This window comes from Epinephelus lanceolatus, chromosome 8, assembly GCF_041903045.1.
Source record: "Epinephelus lanceolatus isolate andai-2023 chromosome 8, ASM4190304v1, whole genome shotgun sequence".
NCBI classification, from domain to species: Eukaryota; Metazoa; Chordata; class Actinopteri; order Perciformes; family Serranidae; genus Epinephelus; species Epinephelus lanceolatus.
The window spans coordinates 40,750,241-40,773,345 of record NC_135741.1 but is presented as its reverse complement, the minus strand read 5'-3'; the positions used below and the strand labels follow the sequence as shown (position 1 = coordinate 40,773,345).

The 23,105-nt window shown below is 40.3% G+C and overlaps 1 protein-coding gene across 1 annotated transcript in view; it reads left to right on the top strand.

Moving 5' to 3' along the window:
* Positions 1 to 4,756: 4,756 nt before the first annotated feature.
* myt1b (myelin transcription factor 1b) overlaps positions 4,757 to 23,105 on the top strand; it is a 147,338-nt gene continuing 128,989 nt past the window's right edge. The window contains exon 1 of the mRNA XM_078170297.1: positions 4,757 to 4,872. Coding sequence (XP_078026423.1) covers positions 4,761 to 4,872 — 112 coding nt within the window. The 5' untranslated portion in view covers positions 4,757 to 4,760. The remainder of the gene's footprint in view (positions 4,873 to 23,105) is intronic.

Below are 23,105 nucleotides of genomic sequence, written 5' to 3'. Positions count from 1 at the left end.
ATCCTTTAACAGATCCAGGGGTCTGCTAACAATTTATATTTTTTATAAAGACCAACCCAGTTGTAAAAGGCACAATTTTGTTAAATGCACAAGGGCTGCATTTACCCAAAATTCTGCCTTGCCGGGACAGAAAGTGGGTAGGGTTGGATTGGACACCTTGTTCTGGCTAAAAAATGTCTAAACTGAATAAAATGGGATCTAAATTTATGAAATGATTTGTTTTCATAAATTACTGAGATGTAGGATTTGACAACCAACAAAAATTCAGACAGCTAACACATTAACATCAACTGGTAGGCCAGAAAATCAGCTTTTCAGCAATATGTTTTTGTATGTGACACAACCAAAAATGGTATGGTATAAGAAAAAGAGCCAACAATTACATACATGCTGTAGATTTTAAAACTGTGAATAAAATACGAGGCATAGTAAGAATATTTCACTTTGGAGTTGAAAGTGAAGAGGGTGTTGCTGAGTGCTGAATGCTAAAAAGACACAGTCCAAACTGTCCCCTTGTGCCCATCAACGCCACTCTCCACTACAAATAATTAATTGAGAAATCAATTGAATTGTTTATGATAAACAATTGTTAGCTGCCTGCAATCCACTGCAGTTTGATAGTTTTTACCCCAAATTTTGCTCTCATAGTATTTATAAAGGGTCACAAATTTTGATAGCTGTTAACCAAAAAAAAAGACCTCACAATATTCATACCCCACCCAGTAGAGGCTAACAGTCTATTTGATGAAGATGATTCTCATAGACAGGTCATAGATTTCATTGTAACCCCCTTACTTGTAGGCTGCTATTATCTAGCTGACCTCTGACCTTACTGGATGGTGGCACAAAAACACTTTCCTATAGGCAAAAAGAAATCACAAGTTCAGCTAATACAAATTATACAAACCACAAACCAACACACAAATCAAAATACTTCCTCTGCATCTTGGCCCTTGTATCTTATTTGATGCTAAGTAATACTTCTCTTTTTTCCCTGATGCTGCACTTAGGTCCTCTGTCCACAGGAGGGCAGACATCTTCCTCCTCAAGAAGAGAGCGTTGGTCAAAATGAAACCAGTTGAACCACCTCCTATTTACTGTAAATGTTTGAAAAGTGAGTTCAGCAAAAGATAGCTGACAGCACAGGGGGCGTCACAGCCATGTTTTGTCTGTATGATGTGTAGCCAGTGAAATGAAATCAACTCACTTGTCATTTGTTGATAACTGAGTCATTTTATTGTCATCATTCTTTATTAGATTCAAAGTACCCTAGTGACTTACACGGGACATTTTCAAGTCACTTTGCCCTATTCAAATGCAAGCAAATGGAGGTTTTGGAGAGATGACAGAGTTTCCTTTTACGTGCCATCGTGTATTTGAATTGCAGGTGCTCTCCTGTGTCTGTTTGTTTAGGGAAATCACTGTAGTTCCCCACCTGTCTTCACCTCCTCCAGCGTCCAACGAACTTCAACTGACAAAATACAGGTGAGAGTTTATATTTTGGTTACTTGTTGTACTACTGTAGTGTTTTTACAGGCTGGGAACAAATACATGTTGTGGATCTCATGCCATTATGAGTGGAAAATAGCCCCATTCACATGTTTTCTGGGATTATCCATTTGTAATGACTTTTTTCTTTTTTTGAGAGAGAGAGAGAGAGAGAGAGAGCGAGCGAGCGAGCGAGCGAGATTTTCAATGTTGCCCCAAGCAGGTCTTGTGACTTTTTGCCACTGTGCTGTTTTTGGTGTAGCCAGCTCACTGAGGAAAAAGTGGTGTGAAAGTAGTAGGCTGAGAGGAGATACACTAATAGAGTCACAGGGCAGCACAATGGGGAACTGTGTGTGGGACTACAGGAGTTGCCAGGGGCACAACAGTTTGCATTTACTTTGAACTTTTTTTTCTGGCCAGACCACTATGGCTACTTCTTTATTTTTTTTTTAGATGGGAGACATTTTGTCTCTACGCATGAACCAAGTCTCTTCTTGAAATGCAAATGTAATTTTTAACTTTAAACCCTAAACAGACCATTTTCATGCTGTGTCACTTCCTGCAAAGTACACTGGAGATAACAGTTTTTTCAAAATAAATGTATGATGTGCTTTCTCATGGCACATGCTCAGTGGACTTTGAGCCTCCAGCTATATTTTGGTTTGTGTGACCCCCTTGTTTTGCTCTCCCTCTCACCCCTGAAAGGACAGCATTGTGACTCTTTCTTTTCCTGAATGCTTGAGTGTCAAAACTGCTCCAACAGCATTCTTTAAGAAAGGGGAACTTTTTATCTTTGTTGTCCCGTCATTGTGGCGAGTGTTCAGCTCTACAGTTATTTTTAAGTTCAGAGAATTTATGGGGATTTATATCTAAAAGTATTTAAAGAAAAGTTGAACAGAACATTTTGTCTTTAAAGTCAGATTCTAACCTTTGAGTGGGAGTTTATTCAAAGATTTTGTCAAAAAGGGTAAGTGTTTTTTTCTTCATCTCACTTCTGTAAACTTTACACTTTAAGTCCCCTTTAGGATTTATAAGCGCTGCATAAAATATTTAATGAATGGTTTATAACACACTATAGTATGATTTTAAGCAGATTCATACACTACATACATAAATTTTATGTGTGTATTGATGTACAGCATTTGTCAAGAATTGGCACTTCTCCTGTGAAGACATTTTACATTAAAACTGTTATTTACTGTGTTGTCAGTCGTAATTTATACACTCCACCTCCACTCAAGAGGAGTTGTATTTGTTGACAAATGCATTAAGAAACACTTACAAATGAATTATAATATGTTATAAACATAGACTGTATAACAATAATGGATGCAGACACTGTGACATCACCCATTAGTTTGTGGACTTCTGTTTTGAAGCTTTTAGTTTCAGGCAGTTTGGCCTTCTCCATCTTGGATTTTTGGAGCCAGAAGTGACCATATTTGGACGAGATGCATAACTAACAAGTCTTAAAGGTGTCGTTGGTAACTTAAAAAAAAAAAAAAAAACTATCATATTTGTCATATTTGCCAAAACTGTCACTGTATCCACACAGCACTAAATGAGAGATAGTCTGCAAAAAAAAAAAAAAAAAAATCACGTTCCTCTGCCTGCTCTATTGCCTTGTAGTATTTCTAATGACCTTACTGCACAGGAATAAAAAAAAACAACCAATCAGAGCCAAGAAGCATCTACTGTAGCTGTTGATTATGTCAAAGAAAAAAATCTTGGTCCAGCCGGTGGATGGTGATTGGTACTTCAGTCAGCTCTTTCCAAAATGGCTGCCTGGTCACTAAGTGCCTCATTTTACAGCTAAACGGTAACTAAAATAAATTTCTAAAAATATTTGAAGTGAGAAATAGGCAGTGCAGTTACACAATCTTAATTCATATATGATTTTGGTGTGCCGTGGTAGATTCTGGTGAATGCTATTAGAAGCAGTAGGAAGAGGAGGAGGGATGTGTTTTTTTTGACAGACTATGAGCCTCATGTAATTCTTCAGAATATAGTGACAGTTTCAGCAAATATGACATGTTATTTTCATAAAAGTTACTAACTGTAGCTTTAATAAAATTAAAATGTGTGACTTACAGTTGTCATGAATGGGAAATCTTGCCGTAGAGTCCAAAACTGTTTTATGTGCCAGGTTGTGAACATTTTTATTTCTACTGTGAAGTTGGATATTTTAACATGGGGGTCTACGGGGATTGACTCGCTTCTGAAGTCAGCCTTAAGTGGCCATTTAAAGTACTGCAGTTTCTGGCACTTGCACACTGGCTTCATTTTTCCGGCCCGGAGGTTGCTGCTTGGTTATAAACCATTTATTAAATGTTTGTATAGTGCTTATAAATGCCAAATATGTTGACTTAATATAAAATGTTGCCAATAATTCTTTCTGTGGGCCCTGACACACCAAGCTGTTGGTTGGCTGTCGGCCAATTTCAGGCCATCAATGAGTGTCTGTTGCCTTAATTTTTGCATTTGTCCTGCACTGTTGGCACTAGTTAGACCTTGTCACTTTTTTGGCAGATGTAGCATGTTGAATCGGCGTCAGAACTGGTTGAGCCTGTTGGTGAAAGAAAGATTAGCAGTACTGTTTAGCACACAATATGAGAAACAAAAGTGAGGAAAGCAATCAAACAAGTGAAGACATGACGAAGTGAGGCCAAAACAAACTTGTTATAATAGGTAAGGTTATTTTTTCAGCCACTGAGCTGTTTAGAAGAAAAATTCTGTAACTGCTTGTGTTATTATTTGCTAGCCCGCTATAAATATCCTTTGTTCCTTTATTATCACCTTGTGTTGTTATTGTCCAAATTGGCCAACTACCCTCTTTAGATTCTGTCATTTTTCTGGTTCCCTTTTTGAGTGATGAACATAGACTACTGCTGCCTGCTGGTGTGGAGAGTTATTTCCTCTCACGCAGGTGCAGAACATATGTGCTGGTTGGCCGTTGGCAATAGTCCTGCAACTTTCTGGACACAGGCGATGTGAGGTGATGAAACAGTCGGCCTTTGTCGCCATGAGTTCTCTGATGTTTCTTTGTTGTGTCTGGGCCTTAGGTCATGTAGTTTTACATTGCATCAAAAAATTGTGCAACATTAGTCACATTAGAACATTGTTTTGATAGTGCGAATAAAAGAAAACAAAACCATTTTTGCCACTCTGAGGACTTTGTATAATGACGCATCTAGTGAAATGTAATTTAATTTGTCAGTAAAATGGTAGATGATAAATGAAACCCTGATTTTTTGAGTTTCCTCTTCAGGCACATGGTGATGTATAGCCGGATTCTTCATCTCAAGGTCAAAAGGTCATCAATAGCTGTGCTCCCACGGTCTGACTGTGACCAGGCCATGAAGGATGGTGAATTCTCTGAGAAAGGTAAGACTTTACTGTGAGGAAATCTCTGTGTGGGTGTATGTGTGTGTTTGAGGGGTTGTGTGTTTACTCTACCCTCCTCTTACCTTTGGATCTTCCCACATGAATGAACAGCTTGACACTCTAGTTTTCCACCAGCACCTAAATGCAGCGTACATCCTGTAAATAAATGCAACAGAATGTCACAAATATTTTCCATCATTACAAAAGCAAATGTTGTTTTGATTTTGTGGATAGGAAGACACATTTGTAAATACTAAAATGTATTCCTATATCAACATTTTTATATTTTCGTTTTATTTGTGGATCATGAAACACACATTTGTCATGACTATTGACACTAATGTCTCTCTATACCGTACTGCTGCACTGACTCAGCCCAGGTGTTGCTGCAAGCTCACACATGGCTGATTTTACACCCCTGTCCCTGCCTATGGCACATTAATCCTCAGATAGCACTTTGTAACGCGGTGTAGAAATGTGTGAAGGGGAAGGCTGACCCACGCGCTCTCCTTCAACACCAGGTGGTACTCAGTGTCCTCAGTGGCAACGTGCTGAAAAAACAAAAGAAAGCACAACATTTTTTGTGCTTGGTCTTCAAGACAGTTCTTTAATGTTGCCTTTAATAAGCTATAATTGATATGTTTTGCATTGCTCAAAACAAAGAAATGAGTTGATATGGATTCTAGTTTTGCTTCTTCAATTACATACATGGAATATTTTTTAACACTGATGTTTTTTCAGAAGAAGTCTGTGCAAGACCATCATATAGAGAAGAGCAGTTGTTGGCAGTGGCAGGAGAAATCATAGTATGTCTGTGAGGAAAAGACTTGTGTATTTATTTTATCTATGCAGTAGATTTGCATGAATCTACATATATTTCATGTATTTGTGGTACTATAAGAGTAGAAGAAGAAGAAGAGAGGATATAGTATGTGTTTTGTGGTGTGCACTTATCGTAAAACAACCCTTAGACAAAGTGTGGCAGTGTTTACTGCTGCTGTGCTTTTAGCAAATATCCATCTTTACCTCAGTGTCGTTATCACCCTACTTATTATGGATTCACAAACAACACACTCACACACACATAGAAACCGCCCCCTATAGTCATTCCAGTTGACACACTCGGTTTAGCTTTGCGAGAGATTGTGTGTTTGTATTTGCATCTGTGAGTGTGTGCATGTGCTTCTATGTGTGTTAGCGTGTGTGTGTGCCCAGTAGACTGAGTTATGAGCGTGAATGGAGTGAATGGTATTTGACCATGTGCATTGTGTTTTATGAGATGAGCAGGCTTTAATGACTCTGTCACCAGTAAATGGGCTCTGATTTGTAGCACAGCTGTCGCTCCTCTCTCTGATCAACCCGAGCCTTCTGGAGACACACACACACACAACACACACACGGCAAATATTCAGCGCATACCCCACACCTAAACATCCGTATTAAACCATATATGCTCACAGTGCAGTTCATGTCGATTGGGATTCTGGCACAAACAGTCTCATTAACATGTGTTGTCGATACAGAAAGTAATTGCAATCTGAAGTCTAATCAGAGAGAAATTACAGCTGTTCAGATGCAGGCAGCAGTCAGACATTAGATCTCATATCCAATCAATGCACCTATTCCTCAGAGATACCACTGATCTATAAGGTGGAATTGGTAGTGTGGTTTTGATCCCATTTTGTGGATACAGTGCAGATGGAGTTATGTTATTTATTAACCCACTGTGCAGATGTAGGAGGGAAGCTCTGGTTGGGGCAACAGGGTGGTGGTGTGAGACCCTCTTTAACCAAAGAACCAATGTTTCCATGTTTCCTAGCATACACCCTGCTAAGATATCCTCTAAGGGGTCTGTTGCATAGCTGAGCCTTCACTCTTCCTGTTTATGGGAGGGCGAATGGAAAAACAATCTGACTGAAGGGATCGATATCATATCACAACAGTGAAGTAATTTCATCTGCGCCTGGGTTAAGGGTCTGGTGTTGGTTTAGTTTCCCAAATCAGTACAGGGCATGTTTGGCTGATGAAGAACTTTTTGAAAGAGTATTTTTTAACTTAGCTAAAAATTTGGATTTGAGCTGACAGCCATGATATATATGATTTTATGGGGAATTTTTAGCTACAACCTTGACTTCCAAGGATTTCTCCTACAGGGAGGATAGTCCAGCCTGGAACACTTTTATTCAATAGAAGAAGTACATGGGATCATGATGAATGTGTTTTATGCGTTTTGTCTCTGGTGATGGAGCTTATTTTTGTCTGACAAGATCGAGCAAGACAAATTAATGCTGATTTAAATAACCCTTAATACACTTTACATTGTGTTTGTGCTACTACTAATATGGCATTCTAGTCCCTGTTTACCGTAAGCAGTTTCACCCTTACTTCTAGATTTATTTCGTTAGCCTATTTGACTTATGCCCTGTGGGTTTTCTCTCTTTTAGTGTTTGATTGTTTCTCTAGTAATTTGGCATTGCACTCCCATAAAGCTGGGAGACACACAGATTAAAGAGTAAAAGCCTTGGGGCCTGTCCAGTATACAGAGCTGTTCTATCAATTTTATGTAGAGATTAATTCAATTTAAATGTTTACATAGACTGCATTATTCTAAAACTAAACTTTGTAAAATACTTGAATCAGTTTCTCCCATGTGTGATACTGCCAAAGAACTGGTATCACACTTATTCTGACACTGTCCAGTATACGGTTATTTCTGGTGTGAGATATTTAAATAGTTTTCCAAGCAATAAAAAATTAACATTCACCCAGATTTTATTTTTCTGGCAATATTTGGTTGCTCTGACGGTACAAGAGCCCTTCTCTACCATCACAAGCAGACTCTCGAGGCAGGCATGGTCTCGCAAAAAAAACAACCAAAAAACAAAAAGGGGGACGTCTCCTGTTTTGTCTTCTTTCTGTTATTCTCTGTAAAGGTACTGGGTACTTTATGTGTGTGAGTGTTAGTGTGTGTGTGTTGTATTGTTAAAAAATAAAATAAAAAAAATGGCATTTGAACACCAAGTACATTTTTTTTTCTTTTTCAAATTGTTTTGCACGTCCAAAACTAAATACGATTAATCGCATTTACGCAACTTTTGTCCATCATTAAGGTTTCACAACAGCTTGGATTTTCTGTGTTTTTTTTCTCTGTTCATCAAAGTCTTTAGAGAGTCCTTTGACCAAGAAACAGTGAAGAAAATGTGGTGTAAAGTGCAGGACACATAACATCTGCAACAAGAGAGAAGAACAGTTCAGAAGTGGACAGTAGGCCATCAAGAAAAAGAGCTGGAAATATATGAAAGCAATGTACCACATGAAATCTTACATGACAAAGAGAAGGAAAAGTTAGCCTAGCCAGAAATGCACAATAGTGATAGTGATGCTTACAGCAGAGTGCAATTTAATGACTGCACAGTATCATTTCATAACTCAGGTAGCCACAGTGCCAATTGCAAGATGCAGGCACGCAGCCAGGGATGTACCTCCAGTGGAGAGAAGCAGTGGAGAAAATGCGTCTTTCCATTTTGCCCCGTATTGAGAATTTTTGTGATGAGTAGAACAACAAAATGCATCAGACTGGCAAGGCGTCTGTGGGTCCAGTCATATGCTCAATACTTCCCAAACACATGTATTTTCACTAAAACCTTACCATTTTAAATTCTAGTAGTGCACCTTGCCCGTTTATGCAAAAGTCTAGGTTTTGGGAAAAATGCATGTGTTTGGAAAGTGCTGAGCATACAACTGAATAGTCTTGGAATATACTGCATGAGTTGAAGAATTTTTGAACGGATGATCTGATATAATTTTGCTGTTTTTAAAACACGGACCCCTCTTACTTCTATTTATCAAGAATTTTTTCTGTTTTTGGATTCTTGGTCCACCATGGATGCATGTCAGAAAAAGAAAAAAAAAGTTTTCTTCCTAAATTCAACATAACACAGGATGAGAAATTAATATATAAACGGTCATTTGGGGGGAGAAGTATTCATTTAGAGAGCCCCAACAAATATTTATTTATATTCATTTTACTGATCCTCAGATGCGTCTAGTATGTACTTTAACCCACTTACATAACCTTCTGCTATAACTGTGGTTTATGGAAGGCTTGGATAGTTAAGTCTATTAAGCTCAATGAGAATAGTTGTGTTGTCTGTATGGACCTTGGTATAACTCAATACAAAGAGAATTAAGAATAAAGAAAGCTCCTCAAGAACCACAGAAGACAACTGTTTTCACATTCCGTATGATACCTCTTGTGACAAGGAAACTAAATGTCATGTGTAAATCATTGGATATTTCCTTTAAATGTTGTTTTGCTTGAGAACTTTCTGACTCCATAGGGTAATGTTGGAACCTATTTTACATCAGCTAAATCACGATTCTTTTTACACGTTTGGTAGAATTGAAAGTTCGGTTCTCCAGTGTGGTCCCTGCTAAAAGCTTTGAAAGAGTGCTGTTATTATAACTTCTCACCAGCAGATGTCACAGTTGCAAAGTATTTCCTGAGTTTTACAGGTTTGGAGTCCACAGTTTTTTTTTTTTCAGCGTCTCGCTTTACAGCAGTCGGCCCTCTTCACTTCACTTCACTTCACTGCATCAACTTACAGACATTGAAACGGTTGCATTGATCTAGCCGTCTGTCTTGTTTACTCTGCAGACTCAGAGCTTACTGACAGTGTAACAGGTGTGCCCTTTTCATTTCAGAGAAATGTCAGTGCAATCTTATGACGATGTGTACAACGAGTGTGTGTGTGTGTGTGTGTGTGAACTCATAGCAGGCCTGTACATTATCAAGTTTAAAATGATTCCCTATGATGTGCTCTCTCTCAGCATCTTGTCCTTTGTGTCTTTCACTCTCTCGTCTACTTCTCTGTGCTCATTTAGCGGTGAGCTGTACCAGCAATTCCACTCATGTATGCTGCACCTTGTTGACTTTAGCCTCATTAGAAGGCCAAATGAATATGACGAGTTGTGACATTAGGCTACAGCTGGAACAAATGTGCCAGCCGCTCACTCTCAGGCCCTGGCCAATTTCTCTCTCTCTCTCTCTCTCTCTCTCTCTCTCTCTCTCTCCATTTTTCTCATACACACACACACACAAACATGGGCCCACTTATTTTTCAGGGAAGGGCTTGGTGGGGTTGATGGGTTTGCAACAATATTGGAAATGTAGATGGGCCTGTGTTTTGAATTGGATTGCACGCTTTGATGCAGAGACAGATTGTAAACTGTGATTTTATTAAATCCTTCATTAGGATTCATCAGTGAGATTGGATCAGAAAAAGGTCACTGTGCAGATGCGCCCCCCACCTCTCTCCTCTTTGCTCCATCCTCCCTTATATAGACCCTCCCCCCCTTTCTCTCTTGTTTACCCCCTCTTTCCCCCCTCTCTCCCTCCACTCAGCAGAGCATAGGGGACCTGCTCTCACCCGCCATCTATCCCTCTTGCTCCCTCTCTCTTCCCTCGCTAGCCCTTGCCCGAAACAAATTTGCGATGAAAATGGGAAAAAATGATCATCATGGGCCTGCTAGAGAAACACAAGGTGAAAGTGACATTATCCCCCCCAACCCTGGACCCCCCCTTCCTCCTCCTCCTCACAGCCATCTCGGCTGGCGCCAGTGGGGACGCCTGTGCCACAAATCATTTGTATACTCTCATTTCTGCAAGCGGCCCACGATGTTGCTTACTGCTTAGCGAGCAGATGACTTTCAGAAAGAGGAGTGAATTGGGAGGGAGGGATGAAGAGATGGGGAGATGAGGAAAGAGGAGCAGGAGGAGGAGGAGGGGAGGGGGGCAATTTGCCAGCGTGCAAGTACGTCTGTGGGAGTTGGATCTGAAATTGAGAGGGAAATTGTGCGCGCCATATGTCAAGTTCTGCAAAGGAGGTTTTCATTGTGCACCTATATTGTGTGTGTGTGTGTGTGTGTGTGTGCGTGTGTGTGTGTGTGTGTGTTTTGTGTTTTAGAATGAAGCATCTGGGTTGTTTATTGAATCACCTTCGCCATTGTCTGCATTCCCTGCTATTATCACTGAAAGAGCTGCAGCCCCCCTTAACAACAAGGAAATGGGAAATGTGGCGCACATATTGTCTGTAGCCAGTGTTTGGTCATCTTTGTCTCTCTCACATGTACACACACACACACCCTTCCCCCACCCCTGCCCAGTGTGAGACATCATGATTCTTCTGGTACACTGAATACATTCTCCATGCAGTCTGAGCATTTGTCCGTGCAGGCAAACATGTGACATTACCAGGAAAAGAATATTATTTCACCTCCAACACAAAGACACACACTTGAATCCCCAGGTTCATAAAACAACCATAAACACACCTATAAGTGCATGCATGCATAGATATGCCCTCATGTGCACACAAACAGTCTCTATGCTTGTGTGCCTCCACCCCCCCTACACACACACACACACACACACGCACGCCTCAGTTCTCACATGAACACATCAATATGCGCATACACACACTCATACACACAAACATCACCTTCCTGCATACAAACATAAACACTCTTTCACCGTCTCTCTCACCCCAGCCCGCCCATCCACCCACACAAACCCACACACACACACACACCCAGAGTCAGGTTCATGTAGAGTAAATATAGAGCGGAGACACTGTGGCACAGTGACCTGCAGAGGAACCCGCACACTTTGCCTGCTAGTTCCACAGGGCCCCGTGCTTTCAGGAAAGCCATGCAGTATTCATGGCTCAGTCACAGGGATCCACGAGGCAGGATGGTAGAAACAGCAAACACGGTGGAAGTGCGCTGCGAGCATCTCAGCAGGGCACTGTTAGTGTTACACAATATGCATCGTAGATCCGCTGTGTGTTTTTATGTTTGCTGCGCAATCTGTGAAGTGGAACTGCTGCCTTTCCCAAAGTGTACATCATTTTGATATTTGAGGATTCAGATTCTGTTTTTCTTTCGTTTTTTTTTTTTGTATGGATGCATCTTTATACGCTGTTACACTTCTGCACGTGTGTGTGTTTGTTTGTGTGACTGCCTGTTTTATGTGCATGTGTGGTCGGGTGTTCAACTTTCATGTGTTTGTATGTGTCCTCTTTACGCTCCACCGCCTGCTTTGAGAAATAGGTCCATTCCTCATTATTACCCCAAAGGCTGTCTGACTGTGGACTGTTTCACACACACACACACACACACACACACACATACAGAGGGAGCTCCCTGTGACCCACATTCATCAGATCCAACCCCATGGGGCCTCCAGGGAGCTTCAGGGGAGTCATGCCCTCAGCATGGTGCACCGTGGCAGGGACTCTGAGATATGCAGCCCTTGAACCCTAGTGCTTCTAACCAGACTAACACACTCAGTATGAGCTCTGAACTGACTCTTAAAGGATAGGTACACTTTTTTCAAAATATTAGTGGGTGTTAGTTTTTTTTGTGCAATCTGAAAGGGCTAAAGAGTCTACAGCCATGCTAGCAACACTGTGAGGTTGTACTCAGGCACTGCAGTGCTTTAAGCTTAATGCCAACATCAGCATGCTAACATGCTCACAGTGACAATGCTAATATGCTAACACTAGCACTGGACACAGAGTACAGCTGATGCTGATCAAAATATCAATAATTTTCAGGTATTTGGTGATAAGTCAGTGTGCCAGACAAATTACATTTTAACCTGATTATGGCACTAAATGAAAGGCAAGGGAATCACCAAAGTTATAACAATTCAACCTGAAGGGGGCGTGAATATGTGTACAAAATCCATGATGATCTTATTTCCTACATAGACATTTATTGTGTTCTCTCCCATTCAGTATAAAAACAATGCACCACACATCTGCATTCAACAGTGAGTTGTCTGTATGTGTGTCAATCAATCAATGTGTCGTTGTCAATGCTGTTACGTTGACGCTCGCAGCTCTGTCTGACCGAACCTGTCTGTATGCTAACAGTTAGACGTCATCCCAAGTCGAAAGTCGGTCTTTGTTACAGAGCTCCTTGAGGATCACTCCCTCCTTCGGAGAGTACCTGGCAATAAAAATACTATGTTCTGCACACTCTGCAAGGGCACTTTTTTGGTCGCAGAAGGTGGAAATGCTGATAAAAGATCATATTCAGAAGGCAAAACATCAGTGGTGGCTACAAGCAGGAAGTAGTGACCTTCTTCAGTGGGGCCAGTTACAGCCAACTGAAATGGGCAGCTCAGGAGGGGACTTTTGCCTACCATCTGGTGAAACTTGACCAGAGCCTTTGATCCACAGACTGTACAGCTATCGTTTGTGTTATAATGTTATACAGTTTTCAATAAACTATGTTTGGGTGGATTATGCAAGACAAAACGTAATTTTTCCTCTATTGAGGTGCTGACCAGGATGTGGAAAGGTGTGCTTAGTCTGTTATGTAAATGCTGAAATAATTGTCCCCAATCCTGATGAAATCACCTCTATTGTGTGCATAAAAGTGCATACATGTATGTGTACATGAACATGTGGTACACTTCAGGGAGGCACTTGCGAATTTGGATTTCCTAGGACAATGCAAGGAGGTTAAAAAGAGGAGAAGTCATGGTACCCAAAAATTCTGTCAGGCTGAAAAGCTAAGCTAAAAAGAGCATCTGAGTGAACACCCTCCCTTTATTTCTAGCGCTGCTTGCAGATTGAGATTGGTTAGGGTTAGGGTAGGAGGCAGAGTAGGGTGGGTCATGCCTTTGCTACCCTAGGAAATACAAATTTGTATTTGAAAATATACCCACCTTACCTCCTGGGACCATGAATATCTGTACCAAATTTCATGGCAGTCCACACTAAGGGTGGGGCAAGTTATTGATGATTACGAAAAAACATGTGTCAGTGTGTCACAATAAGGTAGGCTGCACCTGGTGAAAGCATGGATTTCTCCAGAGAACGAGCTGCAGCTGAAAACCTCACCTATAAAGTGAAAACGACTTCTCACAGGAGTGCAACTGCAGCACACAGACACTAGAAGTTGAAGCATCGCAGAGCGCTGCACCATCCTTGTTACTTTTTGTCCCCACCCAAGTATGATATATTAGCATTGGAACATGTTTCTGTTAGTAGTGGTAACTTAAACTTTGTGCACCACCTCTAATGATACTGCATGTATCGTCTAACATTGTTAGTCGGCTGCAATATATTTTCTGCTTGCTTTAACGGTCATGCACGAGAGAGAAGATGATCTTAAACTGACATTACAGACCACTGTGACAGTCTGTGTCTCCTGTTACAGTCTGTAAATCGTTTCAGTTACTTTCCTCGCCCCACACTGATGCAAAAATACATTTGCCAGTAATTATCTTAACTTCATATTACTCCAGTGATGTATGTTTGAAGTCAAGTACTTAAGAAAAAATACGGATTCTCCAGTTCAGGGAAAGGATTGTTATAATATACAGTGATTAAATTAATGTATGTGAATTTGAGGTCCAGTACTTTTTGATTATTGATATTATCATAACACAACAGTGACATAGAAATCAGAATTAAAAAAAAAATAAATAAAATAAAATAATACATTTTGAAATAAACAACTATCGTCATTGTTTTTAAGAGAAAATGATTGTATAAAATATTTAAATATTTATGAGACCAGTTTTTTAAATTTTATTTTATTTATTTTTAAGTATTAGTTGTTGTTTTTTATATTAAATTGCTGTGTAAAAATAAAAAGAACGAAACAAACTTATCTTACTAAGGTGCCAGCAGAGCCTGCCCTGCTGACTGTAGCTTTGTAATGCCCAGTCAGCAAAAAACAGAACCCTTTCATCAACACACAAATATAAATCACTGAAGCAATAACAAGTCATTTAAATTCAGTTATACGATAAGGGATTTTCAGTTGTCTTTCAAAGATGAAAGATAGTGTCTGTTTTGTATAAGCAGAGTCTTCTCTTTGTGAATTGCTGTTTCTGGGAAAAAGTATTGTTTCCTAAGTTTCCCAAAGTCTCACAGAGTCTAAAGACTTGAGAGAAAATTTGTTTATCTCCTCATTATGGATGTGAAACGTATCTCCCACCAGCACGCAGTGTTTTTAACAGCCGCTTTGTATGAGCTCAGGTGTCACACAAAGTTGTCTTGTATTGCAACAGAGCACCACTTGTGACAAACTGCAAACTTTTCAACCAAGTTAGAGAGTAGGCACTTTGATAGTTGAATCTTTAGTTTGCTGCCTTCCTTTCTCAGACCAGGTGGGTGCCATTGAGAGGGAAATCTCCTCTTGGAGGGTGTAAGTTTGGGTTGTAACTCATGAACGGGATGACTTTGAAAACACACAGGCTGCTGAGTGAGTGAGTTTTGTAGACACTGAGCTCCTTTGCGGTTGCGTTCTTCAGCCCTCATGAATAATTCGGCAGCGCCGCTTGTCACTGTCGTTGTTGTTGTTGTTGTTGTCGGCTGTGGTGTCACTCCTGTCTGAGAGAGACGGAGGAGACAGAGGACTCTTTACACTTCAGTCTCCTCTGCACTTCCTCTTTCATTCAGAGGGAGAGGAAGCAGCAGGGCTGTGTGTTTGTATGCAAGAGAGAGAGAGAGAGGGGAGAGAGAGAGATAGAGAGGAATCATGTCTGCCTGTCTGGTATAATGGCCTGTTTGTGCCCTAGTAATGGTTTGAAGGAAGGAGGAGAGGGAGGAGAAGCAGGACAGGAAGGAGCAACGGAGGTCCTAGGTGAAGAAAAACCCACTTACTTGTTTTTGTATCTGCATGTGTTCATTTTAAAGGAATAGTTTGACACTTTGGAAAATATACTTTTACATTTAGAGTTAGATCGTATGATTGATACCACACTGCTGCACTGAATATGAAGACTTTAGCCTGCCCACACTGCAGTGACACACATCTGGTTTAAAATTGACGATGTTCTCCTTAACCAACCCATTTTGTTATTTTCTAAGAAACTAGCTCATATTTCAGAGAGACAGACATTCAGTGGCTGGACTGCCCGAGTGGCGAGGAGTGAGCATGGATGTATTAAGAGAACTTGATACAGTGTTGGAGGCTGGGCCCCGTTCATTCATATAAAAGTTGCTCAGTGGCCAAAAAATTTTAAGTTGCAGGTATAGAATTACCTGGATCTTCCACATTCATGAGCCCACAGAGCAGGTGCACCAGAGACTTCTTCCGGCCTAGCAGCTAACTTCTGGTTTAGCCCTCTGCAAACTTCAATTGGGACAAATTTATGTGATCCTGTGGTTCTTCCAGACTTCTGAAGTGTTACTAGTAGGGTTGTGTACTGTTTACATTTGAACCCATACCGGTACTGGTGCAGGTAAATGGAGTTCAGTACCAGTACCCAATGGTACCTTTTTCGGTGCTTTACTTTTTCTGTAATTACTAAAATGTCATTTTTGAACACGGTACAGTCAAGTGATTCCTCTCCTCCGCTTTTCTGTAATCACTAAATTAATAAATTGATTTTCATGTGTTTGCTTGCGGATGTGTGCGCGTAGGTCTATGTGTGTCTGCTTGTGTCTCTTGCTGTCTATTTAGACGCAACTGACAAATATGTGGAATAATGCTGTAATTTCAGTCAAGCTAGGTTATTTCTAAAATAAAATTAAACAAAATAGGTTAAACACCAAAATTATCAGCACGCAGCATTAGTTTGAGCTTGTTGGGATGCTGACGGAGTTCCGTGGACTCCTGCCTTCTTTTTGAACCTGGCGGCTGCAGAGATTTGTTATCTCAGCTGTGAATCGCCCCAGAGCTATAGGAATCCAACCTCAGAGTTCAGCAGGCGGCTTCCCGGCTTAGGGGCCCTTCACGGTGCTTCCTCTTCTTGTCTGAATGTGGCATTCTCATGCAGATGTGCTCTCAGCTACCGAGATTTGGCTCCGATTGATTTAATGTGAGTCAGTACTTGGTAGTATCAGCGTAATTCAGTCACCCTTAAAAGTACTGAGTTCGGTACCCAGCCCTAGTTATCGGACTGAAAGGATCAAGTTGTGAAAGTGAAACGAAATTTCACTCAAAAAATGTGTCCCCCTATGGACCTGAAAGTTGTAATTTCACATTTTAGCCACTATGTCAAATTGGCTTCAAAGCCCGACAGTCTCTGGAAATGTGGAAACAGCTATTCTAGTCCACATATTCTTGCATTATCTGTCATCAGCAAATCCTATGTATGGTTATGTTTGTATTTACTACAATGTTCATCTGTATATGATACAAATTAAAGGAGAAAAGGCATAACCTGGTAGTGAGCCAGTAGAAAACAATTCAGATCCTCGACCATTCTAACTGACTGAGCTCTGTTGTTGAGAACACTGATTATCTATCTTTTTTTGAGATGATTATCTAAATGGAAATTAAGCTAAATGGAAGTCAGCTTTATTTATTTCTATAGAAACCATATCTGCTGCAATTATGCCCATCATTGCCAATGCACACAAGTTAAAAGAAGTAATAAGCATCTTCAGTGCAGTGGATGTGATGGAAAGATGTAGTACACAGATGCTGTACACATGCTCACTGTACACACGCACATTCACTTAACTGCTGCTGCTTGTTGCTGAGAGTCTTTTATGAGGCCAGGACTGGACTGTTGGTGGAGAAATGAACACCTGTGTTTGAATCATTGATGTTTTCCACGAATGCAGCTTTCTACTTCCTCTCTCCAGCTTGCTTGTACTCAAATATCAGATGGCAGACTGAATAGATGTATTTTAATGATTAAAACACATTTATCTTCATATGAATACACATAACTTGTACATAACTGTTGTATTTGATCCCATTTAAGGGTCAACCATAGACCTTTTCATGGTTCCCCTCCTAAGCCTTGGGTCAGGGTTATCTGTACCCTTTGATCCGCCCACTAATGACAGGCCTGACAATCTAGACTGATAAATAGCACTACAGGTAAGAGGAAAAATATGTATTTTTGATTTTGGTTTTTAACACTATAAATGACTGATAACACAGTATAACAAAGCTTCAGCGATTACTCAATTAATCGATTATTCAGTCGAATGAAAATTAATTGGCAACTGTTTTGATAATCAGTTAGTCATTCAAGTCTAACATGACATTTTAAGAGGTCACTTAAGGTTGAGGGATACTGTAACATACTTTTCTCACTGCATTGTAATGTTTTATTGACCAAGAGATTCATAGGTCAATAGATTCCTAATCAAGGAAATCTACAGATTAAGCAGCAACAAACATAATCGTTAGTTACAACATGTTTTCACACCAAACTTGTCAAATATAGCAGCTTGGTCAGTGGCCCTGTGCTTCAGACTATCACACTTTATGTGCCCCTCTAGCTTCAGTTTTGGATGCTCAGTGACAGCAGTGTCTTTTTAAAATAAACTTGTTCTTTGTTCACAGGAAACATAGGTCTTGTTACTAAAACTACTGTACTTAATGTTAAGGCAACAAAACTACTTGGTTAGGTTTAGAAAAAGGATCATGTCTTGGGTTAAAATAACTATGTCACATAAATTAATTTAGGTAAGGAGTATGTCATGTGACATAAAGGATGAGATGCAAGTCACTTGACATACGTTGCATGACATTAACAAAAACTCATGCCACACAGGACACAAACAGCAGGCTCCAGGGTGAGAACCCTGTGTTTGTTTGACTCATCTGTCACACCCTAGTTTTCACTCTTTATACTATATCATTGCTGTGGATGGGTAGATGAAACCCCTGTGTGTCTCAGACAGATGCTAACAGGTGCCATGTGCATTGGAATCAGATGGTGACATCCGTTGACCAAGCTGCTGTATTTGACACCCTGAGAATGACAACATGCTGTTAGCAGCAACCTTAACATTTAATGTTATATATAATACTCTCATTTATAAATCTTTACACCTTTTTCTAAAACAATTCTCAACTATTTATACACACACACAACTTATTCACAGACAGATTACTAACTCAAGCTCCACCTGCTAAATTTCTCCCACAGCTTTCAGCCACATCTCATGGTCTTCATCAGTGGATGGAATTTGCTTGGTTTAAAAATGATAGGTTTCTCACCTGTCTGATTTATATTGGGTCCAACATTGTGGAACTTTGCAACATATTCTCATAGAGTGGTTTGTATGATATCCTATGACGTACAGTTATGTAGTTAATGTAAAGTGATGGAGGTTAGATTTAGAGGAAAAGATACATGGTGAGGATGTACCTTATAATGACTCAAAGTTCACACAGATCTGAATATGCAACTCCAGGGGAAAGTCCCTGGAGAAAGTCCAACTGGCCTCCTTACAAGTGCTCGGGGACTTCTTCCTTCTTTACTGTCGTCAGAGCATTGGTTCTGTGATCACAGCTTTTCAAAATATGTGGCATGTGTGTGAATTTGGGTGCAATGCTTTTCATAGGAAAGTATACGAAGAATTTGTGAGAACAGCATGAACTGTGAAGTCCTTTACCACAAAGTACCGAATAAATCTGAATGCTCAATTTTTGTTTTTTGATGAATTTTAAAAACATATCATTGCTTTGCCATTATCAATTCTAGTCTGTAGAAGTAATTACCCCCCAAAAGTAAATTTAACCTATTTCAAATTGCATCTACAACACAATAAAATTGAAGGTGTCTGAGGACTTTCCAAAGGCACTGTAAGTATGATAATAGACATGTTACAGTGTAGTGACTGTGGGCTGTCTCATTATTCAGTGCACTATAATGTTAGGCTGCAGTCAGGGGGAAACCCTTAATACTCTCCCCCCGAAATAAAGTGAACACAATACAGGACAAAATGAATGAGAGTAGAGAGAAGGGCCGATGGAAGGTGTGTGTAAGTGTGTGTGTGTAGGATGGAGGGGGGTGAGCCTCTATTTGCATGTAAATAGCCAAACGCACCAGTCCTCCGCTGCAGGGATGACAAAGAGCATTCTGGGATTGCCTGGACTTGTTTGTCATCCATCAGTGGAGGAGAGGATGGCGGTCAGCATGGTCAACAGAAACAACATGAGAGAGAGAGGCAGAGAGAGAATGGACAGAGAGTGAGAGAGAGAGAGAGTGTATGTGTGTGTTGGCAAATAGATTCTCCATTTTCAACAACAAAACACAGATCAAGGACAAAGGATAGACAGTGAGCTCACTTTCACTTCCTGGCCTCTGACTGTTTATGCACCTCTCTCTCTCACACACTGTCTCCCTCCCTCGCTCTCCCAGTCCACGCCTTCCCATCATCCCCGCCCCTATCTTCCCCATCTTTCAGTTTACTTTCCCTTCCATCTTATGCTATTTCCCATAACTCTGTTTTACACCCCCCTCCTTTCTCTTCCCCTTTTCTCTTTCTGTCTCTTCTTCGATTTCCCTGGTGGACTCTTACAGTAAACTGCCTGCGTAATTTAAATGCAATGCCTTCCTTTTCAAATGGATGGTGTGCAGGACATGAGGAGGGAGGGGAGAAAAAAGGGGAAAGGGGAGGGGGAAGCAATGAATCCCATTATCCCATATATCGAAATGGCTTAGAGCACAGGCTTTATGCACAGAGGCCTCAGTAAGCCAAATAAACCAACTTGGATCCTATTATCAAACCTGCAGAAACATTTTGAGGGTTTTAGTTGATTTTAAAAAGTTTCTGTTTGTTCATTCTTTTGTGTTGCATGCACTTGTTTACATGTTAATTTGTGGAACATCTGTGACATAGTGTTTATCCAGTAAAACGTATGTGAATGTGTGCATCCAGGCCTGAGGCTCTCACTGTGACATTAATGTGTTACCTTGGCTTCCTCTCCAAACTGATCCCATGTCTTAAGTGCCTTCTTACGCAGCACATCCATACACATACACTCAACAACTACAAGTATTTAGTACATGTATGAACTAATGTATCACATGTAATGTGATGACATAAACTAACGTGTGTTACTTCTTTATTAAAAGCACACAGTAATGAACTGAATATAACAACCTGAACCAGCAACAGATTGAACTACTACTGTACTGATTATGGTCAGACTGTTACAGTTCATATAAACAGTGATACGTTCACTTACTGCTGTCTACATTGAGATGTATTTGAATGATGATGTGTTCACTTACTTTGGTACTTACTGAAGAATTTGAACAGTGATGTGTCCATGTGCTGTTGTATGTACTGAGCTGTATTTGAACGATGATACGTTCACTTACTGTTGTACACATTGAAGAGTAAAAGTTAAAGTACTGTTGTATGTGTTGAACTGTTTTTGAATGGTGATGCATTCACTCACTCTTGTTAGTATTAAACTGTATTTGAATGGTGATGTGTTTACTTACTGTTGTATGTACTGAGCTGCATTCGAACAGTGATCAATCAATCAATCAATCAATTTATAAAGCCCAATATCACAAATCCCAATTTGCCTCACAGGGCTTTACAGCATACAACATCCCTCTGTCCTTAGGACCCTCACAGCACATAAGGAAAAACTCCCCCAAAAAAACCCTTTAACGGGGGAAAAAAAACGGTAGAAACCTCAGGAAGAGCAACTGAGAAGGGATCCCTCTTCCAGGACGGACAGATGTGCAATAGATGTCGTACAGAACAGATCAACATAATAAATTAACAGTAATCCGCATGACACAATGAGACAGAAAGGGAGACAGAGACAGAGAGAGATGCAGAACAGACGGTAACGACAGTAGCTTACAACAACATTACTGGAAGTAATAATATTATAATTATGATTCTGGCTATTGTGGTACAATATGTTGAAAGTAAATATTAATATCTGATAGTATATGTATGTGACAATAATCATATGTGTATAATAACAGTAGAAGTATGACTAATGATAACAGCAGCAGCAGGAGGCATCTGGCAGGACAATGGCAGCAGCACAACCACACACGTCACACTATCCAGGCACTGCTGCGATATAAGTTAACCTGCGAGATAGTGGAACACAAAGGCTCTGGAGAAGAAGCCAAGTTAGTGACATGCAGTATGGCCGAGTTAGCAAGATGCAGTAACAGGACACGAGAGAGAGAAAGAGAGAGAAGGAGAGAAGGTGCCCAGTGTATGCAAGAAGGTCCCCTGGCAGACTAGGCCTAAGTCAGCCTAACTAGGGGCTGGTGCAAGGCAAGCCTGAGCCAGCCTTAACTATAAGCTTTATCAAAGAGGAAAGTCTTAAGTCTAGTCTTAAATGTGGAGACGGTGTCTGCCTCCCGAACTGCAACAGGAAGATGATTCCACAGGAGAGGAGCCTGATAGCTGAAGGCTCTGGCTCCTGATCTACTTTTGGAGACTTTAGGGACCACGAGTAACCCTGCATTCTCCGAGCGCAGTGTTCTGGTGGGATAATAAGGCACTATGAGCTCTCTAAGATATGACGGAGCCTGACCATTTAGAGCTTTATAAGTTAACAGTAGGATTTTAAATTCAATTCTGGATTTTACAGGGAGCCAGTGCAGAGAAGCTAAAACAGGAGAAATATGAGTACACATGCCACTGCATTCTGAATAAGCTGGAGAGTTTTTAAAGGCTTATTAGAGCTACCTGATAATAGGGAGTTACAGTAATCCAGCCTAGAGGTAACAAAAGCGTGGACCAATTTTTCTGCATCTTTTCGGGTCAGGATAGGCCTAATTTCGCAATATTACGCAAATGAAAAAATGCAGTCCGTGAGGTTTGTTTTCAATAAGAATTAAAAGACAAATCTTGATCGAATATTACTCCGAGGTTTCTTACGGTAGTGCTAGAGGCCAGAGCAATGCCATCTAGAGAAACTATGTCATCAGATACAGAGTCTCTGAGTTGTTTGGGGCCAAGAACAATAACTTCACTTTTCTCTGAATTTAACATAAGGAAATTTGTGCTCATCCAGGTTTTTATGTCTTTAAGGCAATTATGAAGTTTAGTTAATTGATTAGTTTCTTCTGGCTTCATAGATAAATACAACTGTGTATCATCCGCATAACAATGGAAATTTACAAAGTGATTTCTAATGATGTTACCTAAAGGAAGCATATATAGAGTATGATGTATTCACTTACACTGTGTCAGGCACAGTACTGAGTTGTAGGTCACCAGGGTTTTGGTAGCGCTCAGAGGCTAATACACAGTAGTTAAACATTTAAAAACAGAAAAAATGGAGTTGACACTTGAAGATTCAGCTCAAACTGCGTTTATGAGCATCTAGTACAATTTTAATAAGAGCTGTTATGGGGCCTTTGTAGAAAACTAGATGACCTAAAATAGAAGCCTGTCTGTTGCATGAGACAACTGAAGAACGTGGCTGACACGCCTCCTGTGTAGACACGCCATTTCCGTTGTACATAC